At 41.9% G+C, this 21,354-nt stretch overlaps 1 protein-coding gene across 2 annotated transcripts; it reads right to left on the bottom strand.

Moving 5' to 3' along the window:
- Positions 1 to 170: 170 nt before the first annotated feature.
- On the bottom strand, positions 171 to 21,166 carry CCDC107 (coiled-coil domain containing 107). Of its 2 annotated transcripts, XM_019543198.1 has the most exons (7): positions 21,017 to 21,166; positions 12,252 to 12,457; positions 11,885 to 11,926; positions 7,940 to 8,006; positions 3,921 to 4,011; positions 2,045 to 2,154; positions 171 to 958 (listed from the first exon to the last, which is right to left on the bottom strand). In XM_019543198.1, the coding sequence occupies exons 1-7, from the start codon at positions 21,129 to 21,131 to the stop codon at positions 678 to 680; spliced, it is 912 nt and encodes a 303-aa protein (XP_019398743.1). In that variant the 5' UTR covers positions 21,132 to 21,166; the 3' UTR covers positions 171 to 677. The 2 variants fall into 2 exon arrangements, with proteins under 2 accessions (XP_019398743.1, XP_019398744.1); XM_019543199.1 differs by lacking the exon at positions 11,885 to 11,926 and having other exon boundaries at positions 21,017 to 21,165.
- Between the last annotated feature and the right edge of the window lie 188 nt (positions 21,167 to 21,354).

Raw genomic sequence — 21,354 nt, 5'->3', positions numbered from 1 at the left:
AAAAAAAAAAAAAAAAAAAAAGAACTTAAACTCTATTGGACTTGTTTTGGCAAATGGATTTAGCTGTGACCTGAGATTTGAAGATAAATCATTTTTCCTGATATTATTTGCCACTTTTTAAATGAGAGAGAGTAAAAAAAACCAAAAAACCAAAAACCACAGCCTGAAAAATAGGGTTTATTGAACTAAAGCTAATTTTAACTATAAACTCGTGTAAATTCCCTTCAGCACCTAAACTCTATGCAGAGATTATGTGAACTCCTCAATTTCTGTGGAATAAACACTAGAAATTGACATTGACGCACTAAGCTAAGATTACTGTGAGTAAAAATAACCATTATGAATTATCCATTACTCTTAGTTTTAATTATAAGACATCTTGAGGCTTTCCTAAAAAACATCATATGCAATTTCAGTGCATTATATACAGATAATACAGAAATATTTTCTATAGGAAAAATAAATAAGAAAAATATGTAAACATCCTGGGTGAAATTCTATTCCCACTAAAATCAGTGGCAATACTTCCAGAGCCTTTGATGGAGCCAAGATTTCACCCCAATTTTAAAAGAATATATTACAGTGACATGAGATTTTTTGTTTCAGAACATTTTAAAAGTGCATACAAGGTTGTGCAACAATTCATAAAACATTCAAATGTTATATAAATGTGTTTTTCATTCATATCTGTTGCGTCTCCTCAATATGGTCTCTTCTGGTTCCAACACATCTTTATTTATGATATCTTGAACTTCTACTACATCTGATTTGATGAGCTGACTAACTGTTAATTTGTTACCACATAATTCAGGCTCTTCCATTCCGTAACTATCATCAGTATCTTCAAGTAGATCTTTATTATTACAATCTTCATTGTCATCTACTTCTTCCTCTTGAAGGTGTTCACCAAATGAATTAATAAGATCTTCAAGTTTCTCATTACATGTGTGATTGTCACCTTAGTTTTCAAAAAAAAAAAAAGCAAAGAATTAAGAATAATGATATGGTTCCAAGTTTGACAAAAATAATTAAAAAAAAAAAAAAATCAAAACAAATCTTATTTACCCAAATCCAAGACAACCCTGAATTTAAGATAACCCTCCAATAATTAGATTCTAGACATGGAAAGTTTGTAAATATTAGTGTTCCATGTCTAGGATCTAATTGTAGGAGGTTTGTTTTAAATTCATCCCACCCCCACTGCTGAACTCAGGAAAAGCAGTGGCAGGGATGTAGGTAGTAAGAATGCAGTGGGGCAGGCAGTAGCAGGGGGCAGATGGTGGGCTAGCAGTGAAAGGGCAAGCACTGGGGGGCAGTCAAGTAGCCTGAGTCCTGCTGCCAATCCCTTGCACCACTGTACCTTCTTTGTGCCTGCCCAGGGCCCAGCCAGAGCTGTCACCACTGCTACTGGGCCAGGCTCAGTCCAAAGCAAGCACATGTACCATGTCCAGGACGGAGCAGAGACAAAGCCTGCCTTTACCACAGCAAGAGTAAGCAGTGGTGGGGGGAGGAAGGATTGCAGGCAGCAGCTTTGGCTCCAGTGCCAGAGCCAGAGCTGAAAAAGCTTCCTGCCCTTGCACCCTCATACTTGATTCTAAGATGAGAAGGTTTTCCCACTCATCTTAGAATCAAGCAAATGCAGTATTTATTTTCTTCTTCCATCAATGACTTTTGACTATGGCACTAACAACCTACAGGACAACACATTCAAGAAAACCTTACTAAGAAAGCAGCAGAGGATTTCTCACTCAATTCCAATGGAAAATGTCCCACCACTCTTTAAGGTTAAATTATGCAATGTATCAAACTTCTAATATGGCACATCACAAGCAAGAAAAACGGCTACTCCAACTACTGGCAAACAAATAAAATTTAAAAAATACTCGAACCAAACTGAAAGTAAAGGGACCTTACTGAACCTAGGACCGAATAACATTGAATTGATTAATAGCTATTTAATAATAGCTCATTTACACATTCTAAAAGGATTAAACTGATTTTACTACAATAAGGATCTATGACATTGATCAGAAACAAAGAGTACCTTTTAGCTTCATTTCTGATTTATCCAGTCCACTTTCTTTCATCAACTGTCTAATAGACCGGAGTTGTGTCATTATTTCATCTTTCTGTTCACAAGCCAAAGCATTTACACTGAAAAAGAGGGGGAAAAAAAACCAGACAAGCAGTTGAAATACATCTGAGCTACTACTGGAAGCAAGTGTTTAACAAAACTGTACTACATATTTACATAAAACATGACAATTTTTTTAGGTGCATCGCTAAGAACAAAAAAACTATATTATTCTACCAATGTCGAAAGAATTTAGGGGAACATTAGAGCTAGGATAAAGAGCATTCATGTCAGTATCTTCTCTGCTCAATGAAAAGACTGCCTGTTGTAAATTTGTTAATTAAATTTGTAATTATTTCAACATACACTGAAATTCAGCATTACACTGAGTATTATTAAAGACTGAAATACTACATTAAGAATGTATGTTTTAATCTTAAAAATACAGATCTCATGAAAGATGTCAACTATACACATCTGTATTCCTCTATACCAGTGTTCTCAACAAGGGTTCGCAAGGGGGAGGGCGGCAGAGGCTGAAATCCTTTCAAGGGCGTATAGGGTGCCATGCAATGTTAGCATTGTTAAGTGTGCAAATACTGTTCACAAGATAAACCCAGAAATTTCAAAAAGGAATCCATGGTGTTTAAAACATTCTGACCTCCTGTAGTCTGAGTTCTTAGCTACAAAGGAATTGATCTACACTGGTAGGCAACCCCCGGCATGGGTGCCAAAGCATGACACACAAAAACATTTTGCTTGATATGTATGCCTTGGGGCGGGTGGCAGGAAAAGGGCCAACGATGTGTTGCCACAAGGACCGGATCCCTTGCAGCTCCCCCACTGTCTGCCCTGGCACACCAACACCTTACAGGTCAAGGCTGCAGGTGTATTTGGCACTCTGCCCAAAAATGTTGTCAACCCCTGCTATACTAAGTTTCTGTAGTCAAAAAGCAAGTGAAAATTAAGAGCCAGCATTTCCCAAGGGGTCCCCCAAATCTAAAAAGGTTGAGAATCACTGCAAGTTTGGGCAGAAATGTTACATGTATTCATGGGCACCTAAATCAAGTCAGCTTATTCCATAAAAGATAACTGATAACTACTTTGTTTATTTGGAGAAGCACCATATTCTGGGGGTCAGCAACCTACAGTCTGTGGAACCACTCTACCTGGCTTGCAAAGCTAAAGCTTCAATCATATTCCAGTGGGGGAGGGACTCATCTGTGTGATAGCTGGGTTGTGGGAAGAAGCACCCACTGCTAGGCAGTGGGGACAAGGTCAGAAAGGCCAGCCCAACTTGGAAGAAGCTGGATAATTTTGGCCTGCTGCCAAGCCCAGCCATATTCAACAACCATCTGTAACCTCAGCAGATTCTGCCTTTTTTTCCTGGTGAAATACCACCCTGTCTCTCAGACTGTATTCATTTTTCCTCCAGTTGGGTGTTCCTATAATTTAGGAGATATTCTACACTAAAGTTATTTGAGAAATCAGCAATTTCATTTTGGACTTTTAAGTTTTTTCAGAGCTGATGTCAAAACCTGTTCTGTCTTACTAGGGTTTTGAAAGATGGAACTCTCATAACTTATCCTATTTAAAATATCATCCCATAATCATTTTACTTCCATTTGTCATAAGAACAAAGGAGTCATCTGTAAAAATGCATGCATCTGTAGAACTAGCTATTGTCTGTACAGTGCTATTATGTAAGTGCTTAGTTACAAAGAGATTCCTACATACCCTTCTCCTGACATACATAATAATCTGTTGACACGCTTCTAAATTCCCAGAAATTTAGAAGCGGATTAGTATAATTTTAAGAGGCTTCTCTTATCCTAGAATTACTTACCAGTTCGACAGTGGGTCCAACTGAGTCAGTAAAGAATTTAACATTTTTTCTGTCTGTGCTAGATGCTGCTCCAATTCCAAAAGCTGATGCTCTAGAAGAGAGAGACTGGCATATTAGAAATTAGTGTGCACTTAAGGACCTCAGCAAAGGAATAAAAAGAAATTACATTTTGAGAGAGACAGATCAAACATCTTCTATATAAAACTCTGGAATGACTGCATGTAGGATACAATGTTCATCTCTTGGTATCACATTAACAGGAACAGAAAAGGGACTGCAGAGTTTAGAAAAAGTACTTTTGATTATTAACTAGGGGTGCAGATAGACATAACACTTGAACTATTGCAAGAATGTCACAATTGGAAATTGGTTCACAGTTTTCCTGGGTCAAAAGTGTCCACACATACACTGCTAAGGGGTCTAAGTAGAATGATCACCTTTTAGGTACTGCAATGCCATCAAACAGCCACAAGGAGTTGATAGTGACTACCCAGTCCAACTGCAGTTCTCAGTTTCCCTTTTCCACTAATATCGAGTACAGTAAACACCAGTTGCTGAATTTTACTGAAATGTGTGATGGTACTGTGACTGGAAGTGCTGGGATTCACAGGGGAGCTCTCTGCTAACTTTTGAAGAGACAGTGAATTTCTTTCCATTAATTGGGAATTAAGTCCTTGGGCAGCCCTCAAGAACCCCTAACCCCTAGGTACACAAGAGTAGGGGTCTAGGAATGCACTCCTCTGCAACTGGCCATGATGCAGGACACCTTGGTTAACTGCCACTAACAGAAAATTGACCAGGTGTTTAAAAGCAGCAGAGTACTGTCCCCTAGGCCCCTCGTCCGGGACACTCGTCAGGTGCAGACAACAAAAGTTGCAGCAGTAGCGTTCTGGTTGTATTCCAGAGGAAACATCTGCAGTGTAGGTGTTAGGGTTTGTTGCCAGCCTTGGTCATTTTTAAGGGGGCCTAGGCCAAGCTGCAGAAATGTTGCTAAGGAAAAGGCCCCAAAGCCTGTTTTTGAGTGACCATAATATGAACCTTTGCAGATGTGACAACTAGGTTGGTCAGAAAAGTAAGTGAAGCCATCCACATGTTTAGCTAAACCAGTAATGAGATGCAATGAAACAAAGCACACGGTCTGCAAAGAGAAATTATAAGGGAAGATCATACATTAAGTAATTCAAATACACTATACTATAGCTTTATGTTAAAATATTAGTAGTAGTGGTTAATGAAACCAAATAGATTAGATGTTATTTGGCTACATCTTGTTAAGATGCCTAAATAATTTGTATAAAGAAGAGCATAAACCAAGGTAAGGAAGAAACAGGCCAGTGCTGCACAGCATTCCACAATGGGGGAGGAAAGGAGATAAAAAACCCCTCTCTTTTACTGTCCCAAGGATATAAATCCCAACTAACTGATGCCTTCCAAGTCCACAAGAGATCTGGTTCTGTTCAGTTCCAAATGATTTCAGTGAAACAAAGAAATATAAATGAAACTAAATCACAGCCACTCCTTAGCATATTAGAACTAGCCAGCCATAAGTACTGGGTATAGGCTGCAGGGAAATTTGGGGAATTCAGCCAATTCAAGAAGACCTGCTGCCAATCTGCTTGACACCCTCCTCCCACCTCTCGAATCTACCTAGCCAGTATAAGTGAAAATCTGTGTTGTGCTGTCATGGGCAGCTAAACAGACTTTGGAATAAATGTTTGGTTTTATGTTTTAAAGTGCCAGAAAATAAAAGGTTGGCCTGTAGACCTATTTTTGCATCTTTTTATCAGTATCCTACCCACAACATTACCTATAATCAGGTAACAGGTGATGAGGTTGAGGAGCAGGATGCAGTAGGATGCGTGGAGGACCAAAATGACACAAGTCACAGAAACCTTGGTGTCCGCACATAACACTGAACTGATTCACAGTGAACTAGTGCAGTATAATATTTGATTATGCTTTTAAAATGGGTCAAGAGGTCTAAACTTTTCTAAGCTGACTTGTGCATCTGGGGCATTTATACACGTGCTCTGGGAATGGGTGGGAGTATTTTAATTAGAGCTGCTCTGAGAACCCCTTTAATTAAAGCACCTGAAGTATGTCGCGTGTCAACATTCCTGCACTTCAAAATGGTGGCAGGGACACTTTATCTAAAGCTCATCAAGTGATCCGATTAAACCAATCTGAGCATTATGTCTGTTGGCACCCTAGAAGTTTTGACTAATGTAGTACACACATGATTTGAGTAAACATGACAGAAAGGGCACACTGCTGCAGGCTAGTAACATGAAGGAAAGACTATGTTTAGTAAACAGAAAGAAGTGTAACTAGAAGCAACAAGGGAAAATCATGACTACAAAGGAAATACTTCATAACAATGGCATTACTAGTCTCTGTAGTAGTTCTTTAAAGGCAGGTGGAAGACGCTCCAATACTTGGTATGTTTAAATTAGGCTGGACATGACACCTGAAAACAGGTTGTTGGAAACAACTTTGCATTTGTTTGAAACAGAAGATGAATCTACTGGTCTTTTCTATGTCCCTGGTTATTATACCAAATTGTTACTGTGCTCTTCAGGTAGTGTGATGAGCCTACTGTAGTGGTTCTCAAGGCATCCCTCAATACTTTTTGGTAACTGAATAGCACCACATGTCAAAAACTAATTTGTAAGTTACAGCAGGGGTCAGCAATGTTTTTGGGCAGAGGGCCAAAAACACCTGCAATCTTGACTTGTAAGATGCTGGTGTGCCTAGGGCAGAAGGTCAGGGAGCCATGAGGTGTATGGATCCTTGTTGTGGCAATGTAGCCCTGGCCCCTTTTCTGCTGTCCACCCTGAGCCACAAGTGCCAAACAAAAATCCGAGTGCCACACTCTGACACCTGTGCCATGGTTGCCTACCCCTGCCTTACAGTGATTACCTCCTTGCAGAGGGGCCACATATTGGGGGTGGGGAGTCAGCCAAGCAGGAACAAGCCCAAGCCTACACTTATCTGCTTAGCTTATTTGCTTACTTCCTCGCAACTTATCTCCTCACATCTCAAGGCACCCCAGGGTGTCACAGAACCCTGTCTGAGAATCCCTGGCCTAAGGTTTCCTCTACTTAAAAGAGGTATCTTGTTTATTCCCTTCTGCTTCCAGGCAGTCTGAGCCCCCCAAAAGCAGGTTTTAATACACCTTTAAAAACGCACTTATTTCATCAGACAGCATTCAAGAAACCAAGAATGCTGAGATTTTGATTGGGGAATATCATGTTGGGGAAGTTTCAGTTGTATATTAGGAAAAAACATTTTCACTAGGTGGATTGTGAGGCACTGGAACAAGTTACTTAAGGAGGTGGTGGAATCTCCATCTTTGGAGGGTTTTAAGGCCAAGCTCGACAAAGACCTGGCTGGAATGATCTAGTTGGGGATGGTTCTGCTTTAAGCAAGGGGTAGGACTAGACGACTTCCTGAGGTCCCTTCCAACTCTAATTTTCTATGATTCAAAGGGGCCTTATCAGTTGACGAGGGCAAATGCCTTGGTCAGGTCAATAAAGGCAGTATAGAGGGGTCTCTTGCTTCCCTACATTTTTTTGGATTTGTTGGAATGAGAAGAGTGCATCTATGGTGGGCCTACTAGCCCTGAAGCCATATGGTGACTCAGGGTAAACACAGTCAGTAAGGACTGAAAGTCTTCGAGCACCACTTCAGTGATGATCTTTCCAAAAATGCTTAGTAGTGAAATATCACGATTGCAGCAACTGTAACAACTGTCTCCTTTATTCTTGTACAGTGATTATACTGACATCTTGCATAACTTGTGGCACTGTCCCTACTGTCCAACAGTAAATAAGAAGCTTGTATAAATGGGGGCAAAGCACAGGTTTCCTGCACTTGATCGTACACTTGTTAATATTTTTAAAGCATTTTAGTACATTTAAAAATGGGTTCTTGCGCTGTAAAAAATATTAGTGAAAGCCCATCTTATTTCAGAAGGAAAACTATGCATTTTAATATACATATTCTGATAAATGCCTTGCCTGTTTCTTTTGCCTTATCTTCTATAGTCTCATCTTTCCGAGATGAACTTTCTTCTTGAGATTTCATCTATAAAAAATGAAATAATATTAAGTGCTAACAGAATAACACTACAGTGGAGTCGCATCTTGCACAGGACTTAGGTTCTAAAGCCAGTGCATAAGGCGAAACTCACGTATAGTCAAAGTTACCCTTGGGCTTGCCCAGTGGCACAGTCTGCTCCCTTCCACATCCAGTGGTACAGTCCCTCCTTCCCACCCAGGGCAGCCTGCACCAAACTCCCGCCCGGTCAATGTGCACAGCTTCCCAGCAGGGCTGCTCCCAATGTAGCTGCTTGGCCCCATGCACAGCGCTGTGGGGGGCAGCTGCAGGCTGAATCCAAACAATTGGCATTCCGGGGCATACGCGTATGATGAATTCGTGTATGTTAAATGCACATACAATGCAACTCCACTGTATTTCAGGAAATGCATTTAAAAGCCTTGTTAAAGCTATGTTAATAATTGTAGCCACTATCTACTTTTCACTCATGCATGACCATATCCCACCCCCCACAATACTGCAAACTAAGTCAAGTGTAGCCATTTGTGTGCCCAAAAAATGACATTTTAGTATCTAGGAATAATGTCTATGATCACTATCCAAATCACTCTCTCTCTTCCTCATTTTTTTGTAATCTTAGTAAGAGTACCCATTTCAGAATCAGACAAATTATTACTTGACCTTAGCCAAAACCAAGCCAAGCGTAATATAAATGGATATCTAGAACTTAGGCTCAAAATGTTAGCTATTTTCACATATGGTTCACCTTAAATACATTGTTCAGATGCACAGAAATCACACTGACTTGTAATGTTTCAAAGTGTCACATTGTACACTAAAGGGAGTCTGTACTGGATAATCTAGTCACACTTAACAAATACTGCATAAGAGTTTTATCATAAAAGATAATGCAATCATGACAATACCTATGGAATTGTCAAGTTAATCAACCTGGATTTGCTTTAAAAGATCCATTATATACAATTCCTTGCTTAATTTACAACTTATACCCTTGCTTAAATTTACACTTATTCATAAAAACCTTTAGATGTAACCACCTAAAACAGGGGTTGGCAACCTATGGCCTGTAGGCCCAGCCACCTGAGCTTCCCAGGCTGAATTTTCTCTCGGCTGTGGTATGGCATCAGCTAAGTCCCAGTGTTGTCCATCTTGGACCCAAGATGGTTCATTCCAGCCCACTGCTAAAAAAATGTTGCTGACTGCTGGCCTAGTGGCAGATTAAGATCCAGCTTCTGAAAACACTAATCTATGTTAACCCCCACTACAGCTACAGTAAATTAATACAGCCGTATATTTTGGTAAAAAGATAATGGAAGGGAAAAGAAATTCCGAATAGATTTTAAAAAGCTTGGAAGCTGAAGAACAATAGCATATACACTGATAGACCATACAAGCACTGGAAATTAAGAAATTTAATTTTGTATGAAATAAGGAAAACTTGCTTGATACGGCTTTTCAGAACCTAAAAATATTCTCTCAAAAGAAACAGAAGGCCAATCGCTTCCAAGACAAGAAGAGGTCATTTGCCTTTTCTAAGCATGCCCCTAGTTGCAACCTTTTCTCTTCAACCACACAGATTAATCTCTTGTAATACAAGCCCTCAATCTGGCTCTTTACTAATGCAATCTCTTCCTCTAGGCTCTGACAAATGTATAAAAACTTAAGATTGGAAGGGGCCTCTTGGGTCAGTGTCTAGTCCTCTCCGATTGCAGGATATTAACAATGCATGTCATGCAATCCCTTCGTTCAGTTAATAAAGCTTCCTCTTAAATGTTTTTTTGTATTCTCTATTCTTATCACAAGGCTGTTCCAGATGCTTAGTGCTCTGATGGCTGGAAGCTCTCTCCCAATTTGGAATCTAAGTTATTCATTTTTATATCCATATGTTCTTGCGCTAAGTTTGTCCAGTAGCTAAAGACAGTTCTTCCCCATCCCTGCATTTACTTCTACATCATATTTAAAGAAAATAATTTTGTCTTCTTCCTAACTAAACAAGCCAAGGTCATTTAGTCTCCTCTTAAAATATAGGGTGTAATTTCCCCTTATTGGATAAACTTTTCTGCATTTGTTCCAGTTTGAATACTTATTTCTTGAACAGGGGTGACCAGCCCATAATTATCTAGGTTATTTTTTTTAGAAGGGCTGAGGGAAGAGGCACTACATCTGCTATTCTCCAAACATATGATACCACCACCTAATTGATACCTTAAACATATTAAGTAAGAATGCATTCACATTTATTTTCAAAAGCATGCATTAAAAATACTGGCTACAGGACCTGCGATTTCATGTGCCAGTTCTTTCAGAACTCTGGGATGGAGATTATCCAGTTCCACATGACTCAAAATTTTACTTATACCTCAGTATTTATAATTTCCATTTCTATACCCTTGCCCCCAAGAACCATCCCGTCATTTCCCCTGACAGCCAATATCATATTAGAAATTAAAATAAATTACCCACTTAACTTTGAGGCCATATGTACATTACCTTTAATCTTTACTCTGTCCTAACTACAGAGTAACCACACTTCTCTCCTGTTCTCATTTTATAAAAACCTTTTGATATTCATTTTAATATCTATTGAAAGGTTTAACCTATCCGCTGGCAATTATCACTTCACCCCCAAAATCCTTGACCTCCTAAGACATTACACTGCCTTCCTTGCTGATCAATTTTTTTCCCTACAGTCCTCACGGGCTTTCTACTAACTCTTTATATGCATGCATATCATATAAAGCTGCATTTTGGAATGTAGTTTTGAATAAAAGCTACAAAACCTAACTATAATTAGTATATCAAGCAAGGGGTAGTAAAGAGTTCCAAACCTGATGAATAAGATGAATAAGTACTTATACAGGGATAGTTATAGTTAGGTTTTACAGCTGATTTCACCAACTAGTTCTCTTCACTTTCAAAATCTGCTCTTTTGAAGTTAAGAACCTTTGTCACCCACCTACTTTTGTTTATCTTGCCATTTCATTTAAACCAATTCTACTCAAAAGCACTCAATCCAAGTTCTTTCCTATGGCCAGCTGCCCTATAAGCACTAGTTACCAAATACCATCATCTGAGTTCTTGTTGGCTCAGTAGCTGAAGACATCTATAAACTATTGTTATTATTAACACTGTTCTCTAATCTAAAACTAGGAAGTTAAAACTTCCCATAACATCACAATTTCCAGTAGCATTTCTGTTTAATGACATTATGAGGATTTTAAACCAAATATCCAGTTCTAACTTTGGAAATTTGTTGCTGTTTCTAGACTACCACAGCCCAACAGAACCTCTTCTACAAGCATTTGCTAAAGTAATACTACTTTACAATCTGTTTGGGTCAGTATTATGACAACATGAATAAAAAGTCGATCACACCATTCATGTACAATGTTACCCTGTTGCCTTTACGGACATCTTTATCATTCCGGAACCGTACATATGCTTCAATCCCAGCCCGTGTCACCTGTGCATCAAAATTTACCAACAGGCACGTTATGTCCTTTCCCCTGTTACTTCTCATACATGTAAATTGCTTCCTGTAGATAATCAAAAGGTTGCCTCTCTGTCCTCCTTGTACCTCTCCTCTGTCACAATGCCTAAAACAAGCCTCAGTGGTTTGACAGCTTAGGCTGTGATGGCTGCTTTTCAAGGTCTAATTTGTAACCCTGTGCTCCATTTGTTTCATATTTAGATCATAAAACTATTTGGGATGGGGGACTGTCTTTTTGTTCTGTGATTGGACAGTACCTAAAACATTGAGGTCCTCCTTCCATGACTAGGACTTTTTTTTTTTTTAAATCACAAAAAAAAAAAAAACCCCCAAACATCAGGTTCTCTCCACATTTTACTAGAAAATTTCTTTTCTTAATATTAACAACACTCACTGTGCATTTTCCTTGATGGAACTCATTATTGCTGCTGCATAACTTATGGGAAAGAAATACAACACAATATCACTCTAACCTTATTGTTAAAGATAAACTGCATAAGTAATCTTCTCCCCACTCAGATTTACCCTGAGGAGCAAGGAAGTGTGCAGTGAGAAACAGTCAGTCCTCTCTCTCCATTTCATGCACACATGCACGCAATACACATTATTTTTTACTTCACAGTTCAACATTGACAGCACACTGGACAAAAGAGAAAGTCTGTTTTGAATAACATGGATGGACACAGAAGCAAAAAGATGACCTGTTGGACCTTTGCCATCCTTCCTTCTGTGAATAAGATACTTAATATGAAAGTACTTACCTTTACAAATTTATATGCTGCAAACATCCCCACACCAATAGCATACAAGGGCATAAGAGTAAAAGCTATATCTTTGCCATTTCCTCTAGTTCTCTCGCTCTTCATTTCCTTTCCCATTGCATTCCTCATCTGCTGAAAGCTCTGGTGTGTTTTACTTTCAGAACTTCCTGGGTTCACATGAGATGGATGACTACCCTCAGGACCACCTGCAAAATTGAATATTTCAAGGGAAGACAAAAAGGTTTGAGCTTTGTAATTCATTTCACAACAGAAGTGAGCTGAAATTTTTCTTCCCTGAAGGATGATCCTGGGTCATCATACCATTAGTATAGTATCAACTACCATTATACAACTGTTTATTCTGAACTCATACTACATACAATTACAAGTAACACTCTTCATGAATACATAGTTAAATCTGTACATTATAATTAGCATATCAAGATCCTCTTTTCCTCAACTGCTACAATAAAGAGTGCAGTACAGATTACACAGTGGGTGTTTTTCTTACTAATAGAAATAAATAATTCAGCAGTCATTGCAAACTGTAGTAAAGTTAAATATAATCAGTAATATATTTTGATCTTGAAATTTAGCAATCTAGTACTTAACTTTTAAATGTGCTGTAACTGGTCTTCGGTATTGACATCAAACTCTCCAATTTTTCCCCAACAGAGAAAGCCAAGTTAACTATTTTCTACCTTGAGAAACAAACAAATAACATTTCCCCAACTAAGCAAGAGACTTCCACTAAAAAAGCCAACCTAGCCTGCATGCAATTGGGTTTAACTATAGGTGCAATAAAATTTCAAATGCCCTCTACATATGCAGGAGTGCCATAATTCAGCAAGTTAAATATTTAGATTTTAAAAAATCAAGTTTAGTATTGTACATATACAGTACATAGGTTGCAAACACCTGACTCTCTTTTCTATAAAAATTATGCATTTTAAATTAAGCAGACATGAAAGTAGGGACCATAACTTGATCTCCACCTCCCCCCATTCCCTTTCAGAAGGTAGCTAACAAATAGGCTAAAGAACTACGCACATTTCATTTTTCTCTAACTCAAATGTTTAGGTGTTCCCCATAAAGTAAAAGTTTTTACAGGAAAAAATGAAGAGCCCCTGCCTCAGCATAACCTACATCCCCTATAGTATAACAAACTAGCCCCACACCTTTCCCAACTGTGGCCTGACCAGTGTTGCACAGAGGGGGAGGATCACCTCCTTAGACCTGCTCATGATGCATCTGTGGATGCATGACAAGGTGTGGTTAAGCCTTACTGTGTCCTCGCATTGGTGGCCCACGTTCATCTTGGAATCAATAGCGACCCCAAAATCCTTTTCTACCTCTGTGCTAACGAGAAGGGAGCTCCCCAGCCTGTAGGTATGGTGCCAGTTGTTCCTCCCCAGGTGCAGCACCTTGCACTTGTCAGTGTTGAATCCCATCCTATTCTCATCTGCCCACCCTTGTAACCTGTCCAGGTCTCGCTGTAGCCTGTTCCTCCCTTCTAGCGTGCCCACTTCTCCCCACATCTTAGTGTTATCTGCGAATTTGAACAAGGTGCTTTTCACCCCCTTGTCCAAGTTACTGATGAAGATGTTGAACAGTGTGGGTCCGAGAACTGAGCCCTGGGGAACCCCAGTGCCCACATCCCTCCAGGTTGAAAATGACCCATCCATCACCACTTTCTGGGTGCGGCCCTTGAGCCAATCAGTGACCCATTTGACTGTGTAGGCATCGACACCACAGTCACCTAATTTTTTAATGAGAATGGGGTGGGAGACAGTGTCGAAGGCCTTCCTAAAGTCTAGAAAGACTATGTCCACCGTGACACCTGCGTCCAAGGATTTTGTGACCTGGTCATAGAAGGCCACCAGGTTGATCTGACAGGACCTGCCTCTAATGAACCCATGTTGGTTGCCCCTAAGCATAATCTCCCCTGCTAGTCCCTCACAGATGTGCTCCTGGATAATTTTCTCAAACAGCTTCCCCACGACAAAGGTAAGACTAACAGGCCTATCATTTCCTGGGTCCTCTTTCCTCCCTTTTTTGAAAATGGGGACCACATTGGCCCTTTTCCAGTCCTCTGGCACCTCACCAGGGCACTACGAGTGCTTGTAAAGCTGTGCCAGGGGTCCCACAACGACATCTGCCAATTCCCTCAGCACCCTGGGGTGGAGATCATCTGGACCTGCTGATTTTAACACATCCAGTCCCACCAGAAGTTCCTTGACTAGGTCCTCACTGACCCTAGGCCTGGCTGTGCCTCTCCTGGGTCCCTCCATCCGTCCTGAGTTACGTGGGCCTCAGCCACTTAGGTCACTTTGTGTGGAACGTGAAGCTTATTGTACTCTTTGTCCCAGAACTCAGCACAACTGAAACAAGTTTATAGTTTAATACTGCCTTACAAACCAAAGACTTATTAGGTTCCATGGTTTTACTTTTATGGCAAAAAACAGCAGAATTCACCAAGCTTGCTAAGTGGAATTCAAGCCTGCAACAAAAACAGACATTGAATCTTAGCTTTAGTCATACACAAAGAAGAATATGGATTTTCTCAGGCAGAAGAGTGGTTTTGCTATCTTCTTTAAAGATAGGAAGCAAAGATGGGTCTATGGGCAAGAAGAGCCTAAACCATAATATTTTGCTACTCTAAAAAGATTTTTAATGAAAATAATCTTAAAATGGTATTTGGAATAATTTTCAAATAAAAGTCATCAGACCTTGAATAGTAAACTGAAATTTGAGTTAAGATTAGCATCAGATCTTCAGTGGAGTTGCATAACAACCCCTTCAAGCTCTTTCATTTTTAAGGCGTTCGTAGTATCAGAAATCTGATTGTTTCCACTCATCCACTGGAACCCAAAACAGAGCAGATAGCTCTACAAAGATATTATGGCTATACCTACAGTTGGAAATGCATGCCCTGGTATTCGCTTCCAGGACTGCCTCTCTCTGTCACATTCATCTGTCATTGGCTTAAATGCAGACAATTGTACTCTGTGAACAAGAGGATCAAGTCCCTCAGGGGCCTTTGGGGTACAGAAATTAGGAGCTGCTCTCTGACTTTCGGGTTTAGGTATGAACTATGTGCTGAGAGGTTTAGACTGCACCAGTTCTGGATAAGTATGGAAGCAGAATTGTAAATGCTCATAGAGCTTTCAGGTGAAATAGGGAAGTTCTTGGTGAGGTTAGGGAGCTGCTGGGCAGGAGGCTCCTGTTTCTGTTTTATTTGTTTCATTTTACAAATTTTAACTGCAATTTTGGATACTGGTGTCTTAAATCTTTTCTAAGTTCTTCAATTTGATATTGTTCTGGGCCCCCCAGAAGATAGTTGGAACTAACCTGGTTCACTCAGCATGTGACCTGCTTGAATTTCTATTCTGAGGCAAGGGTGTAGGTTATAGCTGAGTTAGTCTAAGGACATGGGAAGAAAGGTTCCTTGGGTAAATCCAGTATCTTTTACTAGACTTTTACTGGCCAGAAACAGCACAAACCATCTGCAGATGCTCCCTCAGCCCAATGAATGGTGTTTGTGCCCAAAAACTCGCAAAGAAGAATTTTCCCAACTATATGAGTTGGTCTAATAAAGATATTAGATTTACCCAAAGAACCTTGTCTGCCTATGAGGAAATAATCTCTCCCTGTATATTGCAGAGAGTACTTTGGTCTGGGTTTCAGATTAGAGTCAGAGAACCAGACAGTTAAGAGTGTGATGCTGCCACAGAGCCAGGTAGCTTTCAGATCTCTTTCCAAATCTTCTGCTTGTCAAATAAAGCAATTTGACAAAATAAGATAGTTGTGTGCATTATTTGTATAAAAAATAATATTACCAAGTGACTGTAACAAAGAACATTAATAAGCCAATACAGTAAAATTTTACTCAACAAATTAAGAAGAAATGTATCAATTTGATTGTTACAAAGTAGTGATAAAGTAGAAGTTAAAATGAAGTCTCAGTAAATGAGAAGACTCAAAATTAAGTTACTGATACAAGTAGTAATCACATTAAGTTAAAGAAACTGATCCCAAAAGCAATTACTTTCTTTAGTCCCATCTTTAAGCAGCAGCCAGGGTTCTGCATAATTCACTGGCTAGGTCAGTGCAGTATAACATGCAGGTACGCAAGTGTCCTTCACTTAAGTATCTATCTTTCTGGTATCTCCTACCACATATTTTTAGTTTTAGGGATCCTTACAACACATGGTGATTGTTATTTGGGACCAGATTTAGCTGGTCTAATGTATGCAGTCTCAAGGGGCTGCAGGCTGACTGGACTGGCTAAACCCATGATTCAAATCTCATCTCTTATTCTTCTGACTGGCCTGCCTAAGCAAAGGAAGAACATTTAGCTTTGTCTGATGTGGTGACCTGACAGAGAAAGAACTGCCTCTCTTTCACAGGGTCTAGGGTTCATTTTCCATTTGCTCTGCCTTTGCAATTGCCAGGATGATTAAATTAAACCTAACTGTTTGGGATTATCGGCATGAACCAATCCTCTTGCATACACAATCTTTAAAGTATGAACGAAAGTAGAAAGTTCTTTCAGCAAAATTACCCTAGATTTGGCAAATATCAGCAAGGTTCATTACAAATCAGGTGTTTCTTAATGCAAAAACAGCATAAAGAAAATTTGTTACAGGCCTCTGACAGAAAGGTGTTTTTCTTTTGTTTTATCTTCCAGCTGGGCCAAGGACTATAACAAGTTTTTTTTCTGAATCTGGATTTTATAAAAATAAGCCAAAGCCAGCAGGTTCACCCCATGGCGAGTCCTTCAATACCCTTACCAATTTTAAAAGATTCTGGAATTTTTTGCAACAAAAACTGATAAATCAATGTGATCCTACAACTTGCAGAAGCAAACAAAACAAAACTTGTTTTTGATTTGAACAATGAACATTTTCTGAGGCTGAACTCAAATTTGGGCCCATTTTCCCCACATCACACTAGAGATCATTCTACTAAAGCCCAATGACGTCCATTCACATATCTTTATTTCTAAAGTCTGTTAGGCAACTATATAAAGTGTGATGCCTCCATTTACTAGACACTGTCTTCAGAGAAGGCCTCCATATCAGATTCCCATTTTGGGAGAGCTGCCCTTCTACCACAGTTTAAGCACTCTCCTGCAACCAAAAAGACACATGCTTGTCAGTCTCCAACAGTGCGATCCATGTGGATAGTCATTAGAAAGGAAAGAACCTTGCATTAACTACTGTTTTTGATTGTCATATGGTTTCCATGACTCCTTTAAGACTTTGTAACAGTGAAAGAACTAGGAGCACTGAAACTTTCACACCCTTGGGGTCATTCACCACCCAGTCAATATTGCTGGCTAAAAATATCTATTCTCGAGTGAGTGCGTTAAAAATAGCAGAATCCATATGGACAATAAAGCTGACAACCAGTTATTCAAGATACTCTAGCATTTTTAAAAGGAAATTGAAAGCTGGTAGCTTGATCAAAAGCTCTTATTTTTGTTCACAGGCATACACAAGGCCACCCTTTCTCCACCTTGTCTGCACAGACAGTTTTGTTTGAAGAAGAGACGCAGGTCTCCTGCTCCATCATTTCGTGTTGAAGACACAAGTTTTTATTTTGTCACGCAGTTCTAACATTCCCATTCCTCTCATGTATTCCCACTGTAAACAATCACAAACTCTTTCTCTGTTTTGTAAGAAAATAACTTTTGTACCATCTGACAGGGGTTTAACATTCCCCTTCAGGCACTAAGCAGGAAAGCTGATAGGCCAGTACCATCTGATAATGGTTAAACATTCACCAGGAGACCATCTTAATCCCTAGTTTTTCCACCTCAACTTGGAAAATTACTATAAAATGAAAGTAGCAGGAGCCACAGAGTTTCCATGAGACCTATGCAGATTAAGTCAGAATCAAAGCTCCAAAAATGAAACAATTAATGAATTAGTTAAATTATCTTTCAGATAATGTGTCACTGTTTGGTTATTTCCTGTTTATTAGAGTAACATACAGAAACCTGAGACTCACTACAAAGGAAGTATAAAAACATAATGAGGCAATCCTTGCCGCAAAGAGGCTATTTATAAAATAAATTAATTTGTATGCTAAACAGGAACAGTACTAAAATGCTAAATTGTACATAAAGACTTACACATTGCACCACTGCTCACATGTGGTCAGTTATCTATATAAACATAATGGCCTTGCCCCAGATTCATAAATGAATCACTGGAAATCAGAACTACTTTGTTTACTAAGCATCTTTTACTACTCAGCCTTCTACTGAAAGTATTTATAAACCATGACTGTAAGGCTGCCTCAGAAAAGTAACTTGTTCTCATTAGCTGCCCCTGTGGTAGGCTACTTGTGTTTAGAGACTTCCAGCTAGATCCTTGGCTGTCACATATCCACCCAGCTTCATGCCCATTCACAACCTACAACCCAATGGCTACACACAGATGCTGTCCTTGAAACAGGATCAGCTGGGCTGGGACATGTCCTGGCACAGCTGATCCACTTCAGTGACATCTACATACGTTGCCCAGACCTGGCACCCTTACGTGATGAGCCCTGCTACTTCTAGGGCTTCAAAGGCCTCATTCTTCAGAGTTGGTAGAGTTGGAAGGGACCTGAGCAGGTCATCAAGTCCGACCCCCTGCCATGGGCAGGAAAGAATGCTGGGGTCAAACAACCCCGGTAAGGTGTCTACCTAGCCTCCTTTTAAAAACACCCAAGGTAGGAGCAAACACCACTTCCCTTGGAAGTTGGTTCCAGATCCTAGTCACCCTGACTGTGAAGTACTGCCTCCTGATATCTAGCCTGAATCTACTCTCCGTCAACTTATGACCATTATTCCTTGTTACTCCCAGTAGTGCTCAGAGGAACAGGGACTCTCCCAGTGCCTGCTGGTCTCCCTTGCCCTGTTTACAGATGGCCACCAGATCCCCTCTCAGCCTTCTTTTGTGGGGGCTGAACAGGTTCAGGTCTCATAGCCTCTCCTCAGAGGGCCTGCCCTGATACCCCCTGATCATGCAAGTGGCCTTCCTCTGGACCCTCTCAATGCTATCCACATCCCTCCCGAAGTGCCGTGCTCAGAACTGGATGCGGTACTCCAACTGCAGCCTGACAATGTCACATAGAGGGGCAGGATCACCTCCTTGGACATGCTCGTAATGCATCTGTGGATATATGACAAGGTGCACTTAGCCTTCCTGACTGCATCCCCACATTGGCGGCCCACGTTCATCTTGGAATCAATGACTCCAAGATCCTTTTCTGCCTCTGTGCTGACAAGAGAGTTCCCCAGCCTGTAGGTATGCTGCTGGTTCTTCCTCCCTAGGTGCAGTACCTTGCACTTGTCAATATTGAATCCCATCTTGTTCACATCCGCCCACCCCTGTAACCTGTCCAGATCCAATTGCAGTCTGTCCCTCCATTCTAGCATGCCCACTTCTCCCCACATCTTAGTGTCATCCGTGAATTTGAACAGGTGTTTTTCACCCCCTCGTCCAAGTCGCTGATGAAGATGTTGAACAGTGTGGGCCCGAGGACCAAACCCTGGGGAACCCCACTGCCCACATCCCTCCAGGTCATTCTCTCTGACAGCAGCCCTGAGCACTGTGCCCCAATACCAGGCACAAACCAGGAAGCCTGCAGGGGTGTGCTCAGGGCATGCCTATGCAGGCTCCACTCTCTGTGCCTGCAGACATGCACCCCAGAACCCTCCCTGCAGGATCTGGCCCCTCCACACCTGCAGCTGCATGCCCCAGAGCTTCCCCCTGCAACCCAGCTTCCCTGCTCAGTACCTGCAGAGGAGTTTCTGGGGCGTGAGTCTGCCAGCACACATCAAGGAAGCCCATGAGGCTCCCCACTCTGCACCTGCACACATGGACCAGGTGCCTTGAACTGCTGTCACACAGGATCAGGACCCCAAACACCGGTGGGGTGGGGGGTGCTCAGTGCAAGCAGCCCCAGACCTCCCACCATCGGCAAAACAGACATCTGTAGAGAAAAAGGCAGCACATAATGCTGCAGCAAATTGTCACGGCTCTGATTCTGGGCACTGGGGACAGGTCCCAGGTGAGCAGGTACCTCTGTTTGGCAATGGGGACCTAGCTCTTCCAACAATGACCTTGCCCCAAGGCCCATTTCCTACCCAGCGCCTGCCTGAGCCCAGGAGCCAGCCCAGCACCTCCTGGCTAGGGTTGCCAACTGTCTGAATAGGCCAGCGTGCCCCTGACAATGCAAATGTGCCCACGTGCTTCTGTGTATCATTTACTGTTTACAGTGCATAGACACTGTGCCTCAGGAAGGCAAACGCACATGACTATTACATTTTAAAAACCCACTGGACTGCTGTATAAAACCAGATTCAACCTTCAACGTTTATTTCAATGAAGCCCTATCCTTTATGTCCAGAGTGAGTCTCAGCGGTCTCCTAGAGATTCATACCGAGACCCTGAAGGCTCCAGGGCAGTCCTGGCAGGCTGGCACCCCCACTCCCCGCCCCCGCGCACTCCCCTGCGCCCTGCTCAGCTCCGACCGACCCTGCCAGGAGGGACCGCAGCGCCACCCTCCTGCCCCTCCTCCGCTCGCCTTCCGGGCAGCGCTCTCCGGCTCCCGTGAGCCTCCCTCGCGCCGCGGGTCACTCGTCCCAAGGCCCCAGCGACGCGTCCCACCGCGAGGGGGACGTAGCTGAGGACCCAGCCCCGCGCGCCAGGCCGCTCCCCGGGCTCGGCGCAGGGACAGACGAGGCCGCCTGCCCGGCAGCTCCGTACCTGGGCGCGACTGAGAGGGGCCGGCGCGGCGCGCCCGCCCGCCGAGCATCGCCACGAAGGCGCAGAGCACCAGCGCCAACGACACCAGCGCCTGCTGCCGCACCGAGAGCGCCATGTCCGGACGCCTGGGTCTGCCACCGCTAGAGGCTGCGCAGTGCGGCCAGGGATAGGCCCCGCCCCGCGGCCTCTCTATTGGCTGAGGCGAGGGGAGAGGGGGAAGTGGGGCCAGGTGAGGGAGTGGGGCCTGTGCGTGCGTCCGCCTGGAACTTTGGGGAGGTGACCGTTTGAGCCACTGTGCGGGATAGTTGTTGCCCATCCTCCCCCGTGCGCGTTGAGCG

This window comes from Crocodylus porosus, unplaced genomic scaffold, assembly GCF_001723895.1.
Source record: "Crocodylus porosus isolate Cpor-Errol unplaced genomic scaffold, CroPor_comp1, whole genome shotgun sequence".
NCBI lineage: Eukaryota > Metazoa > Chordata > Crocodylia > Crocodylidae > Crocodylus > Crocodylus porosus.
This window is presented reverse-complemented; position numbering and strand designations above follow the sequence as displayed.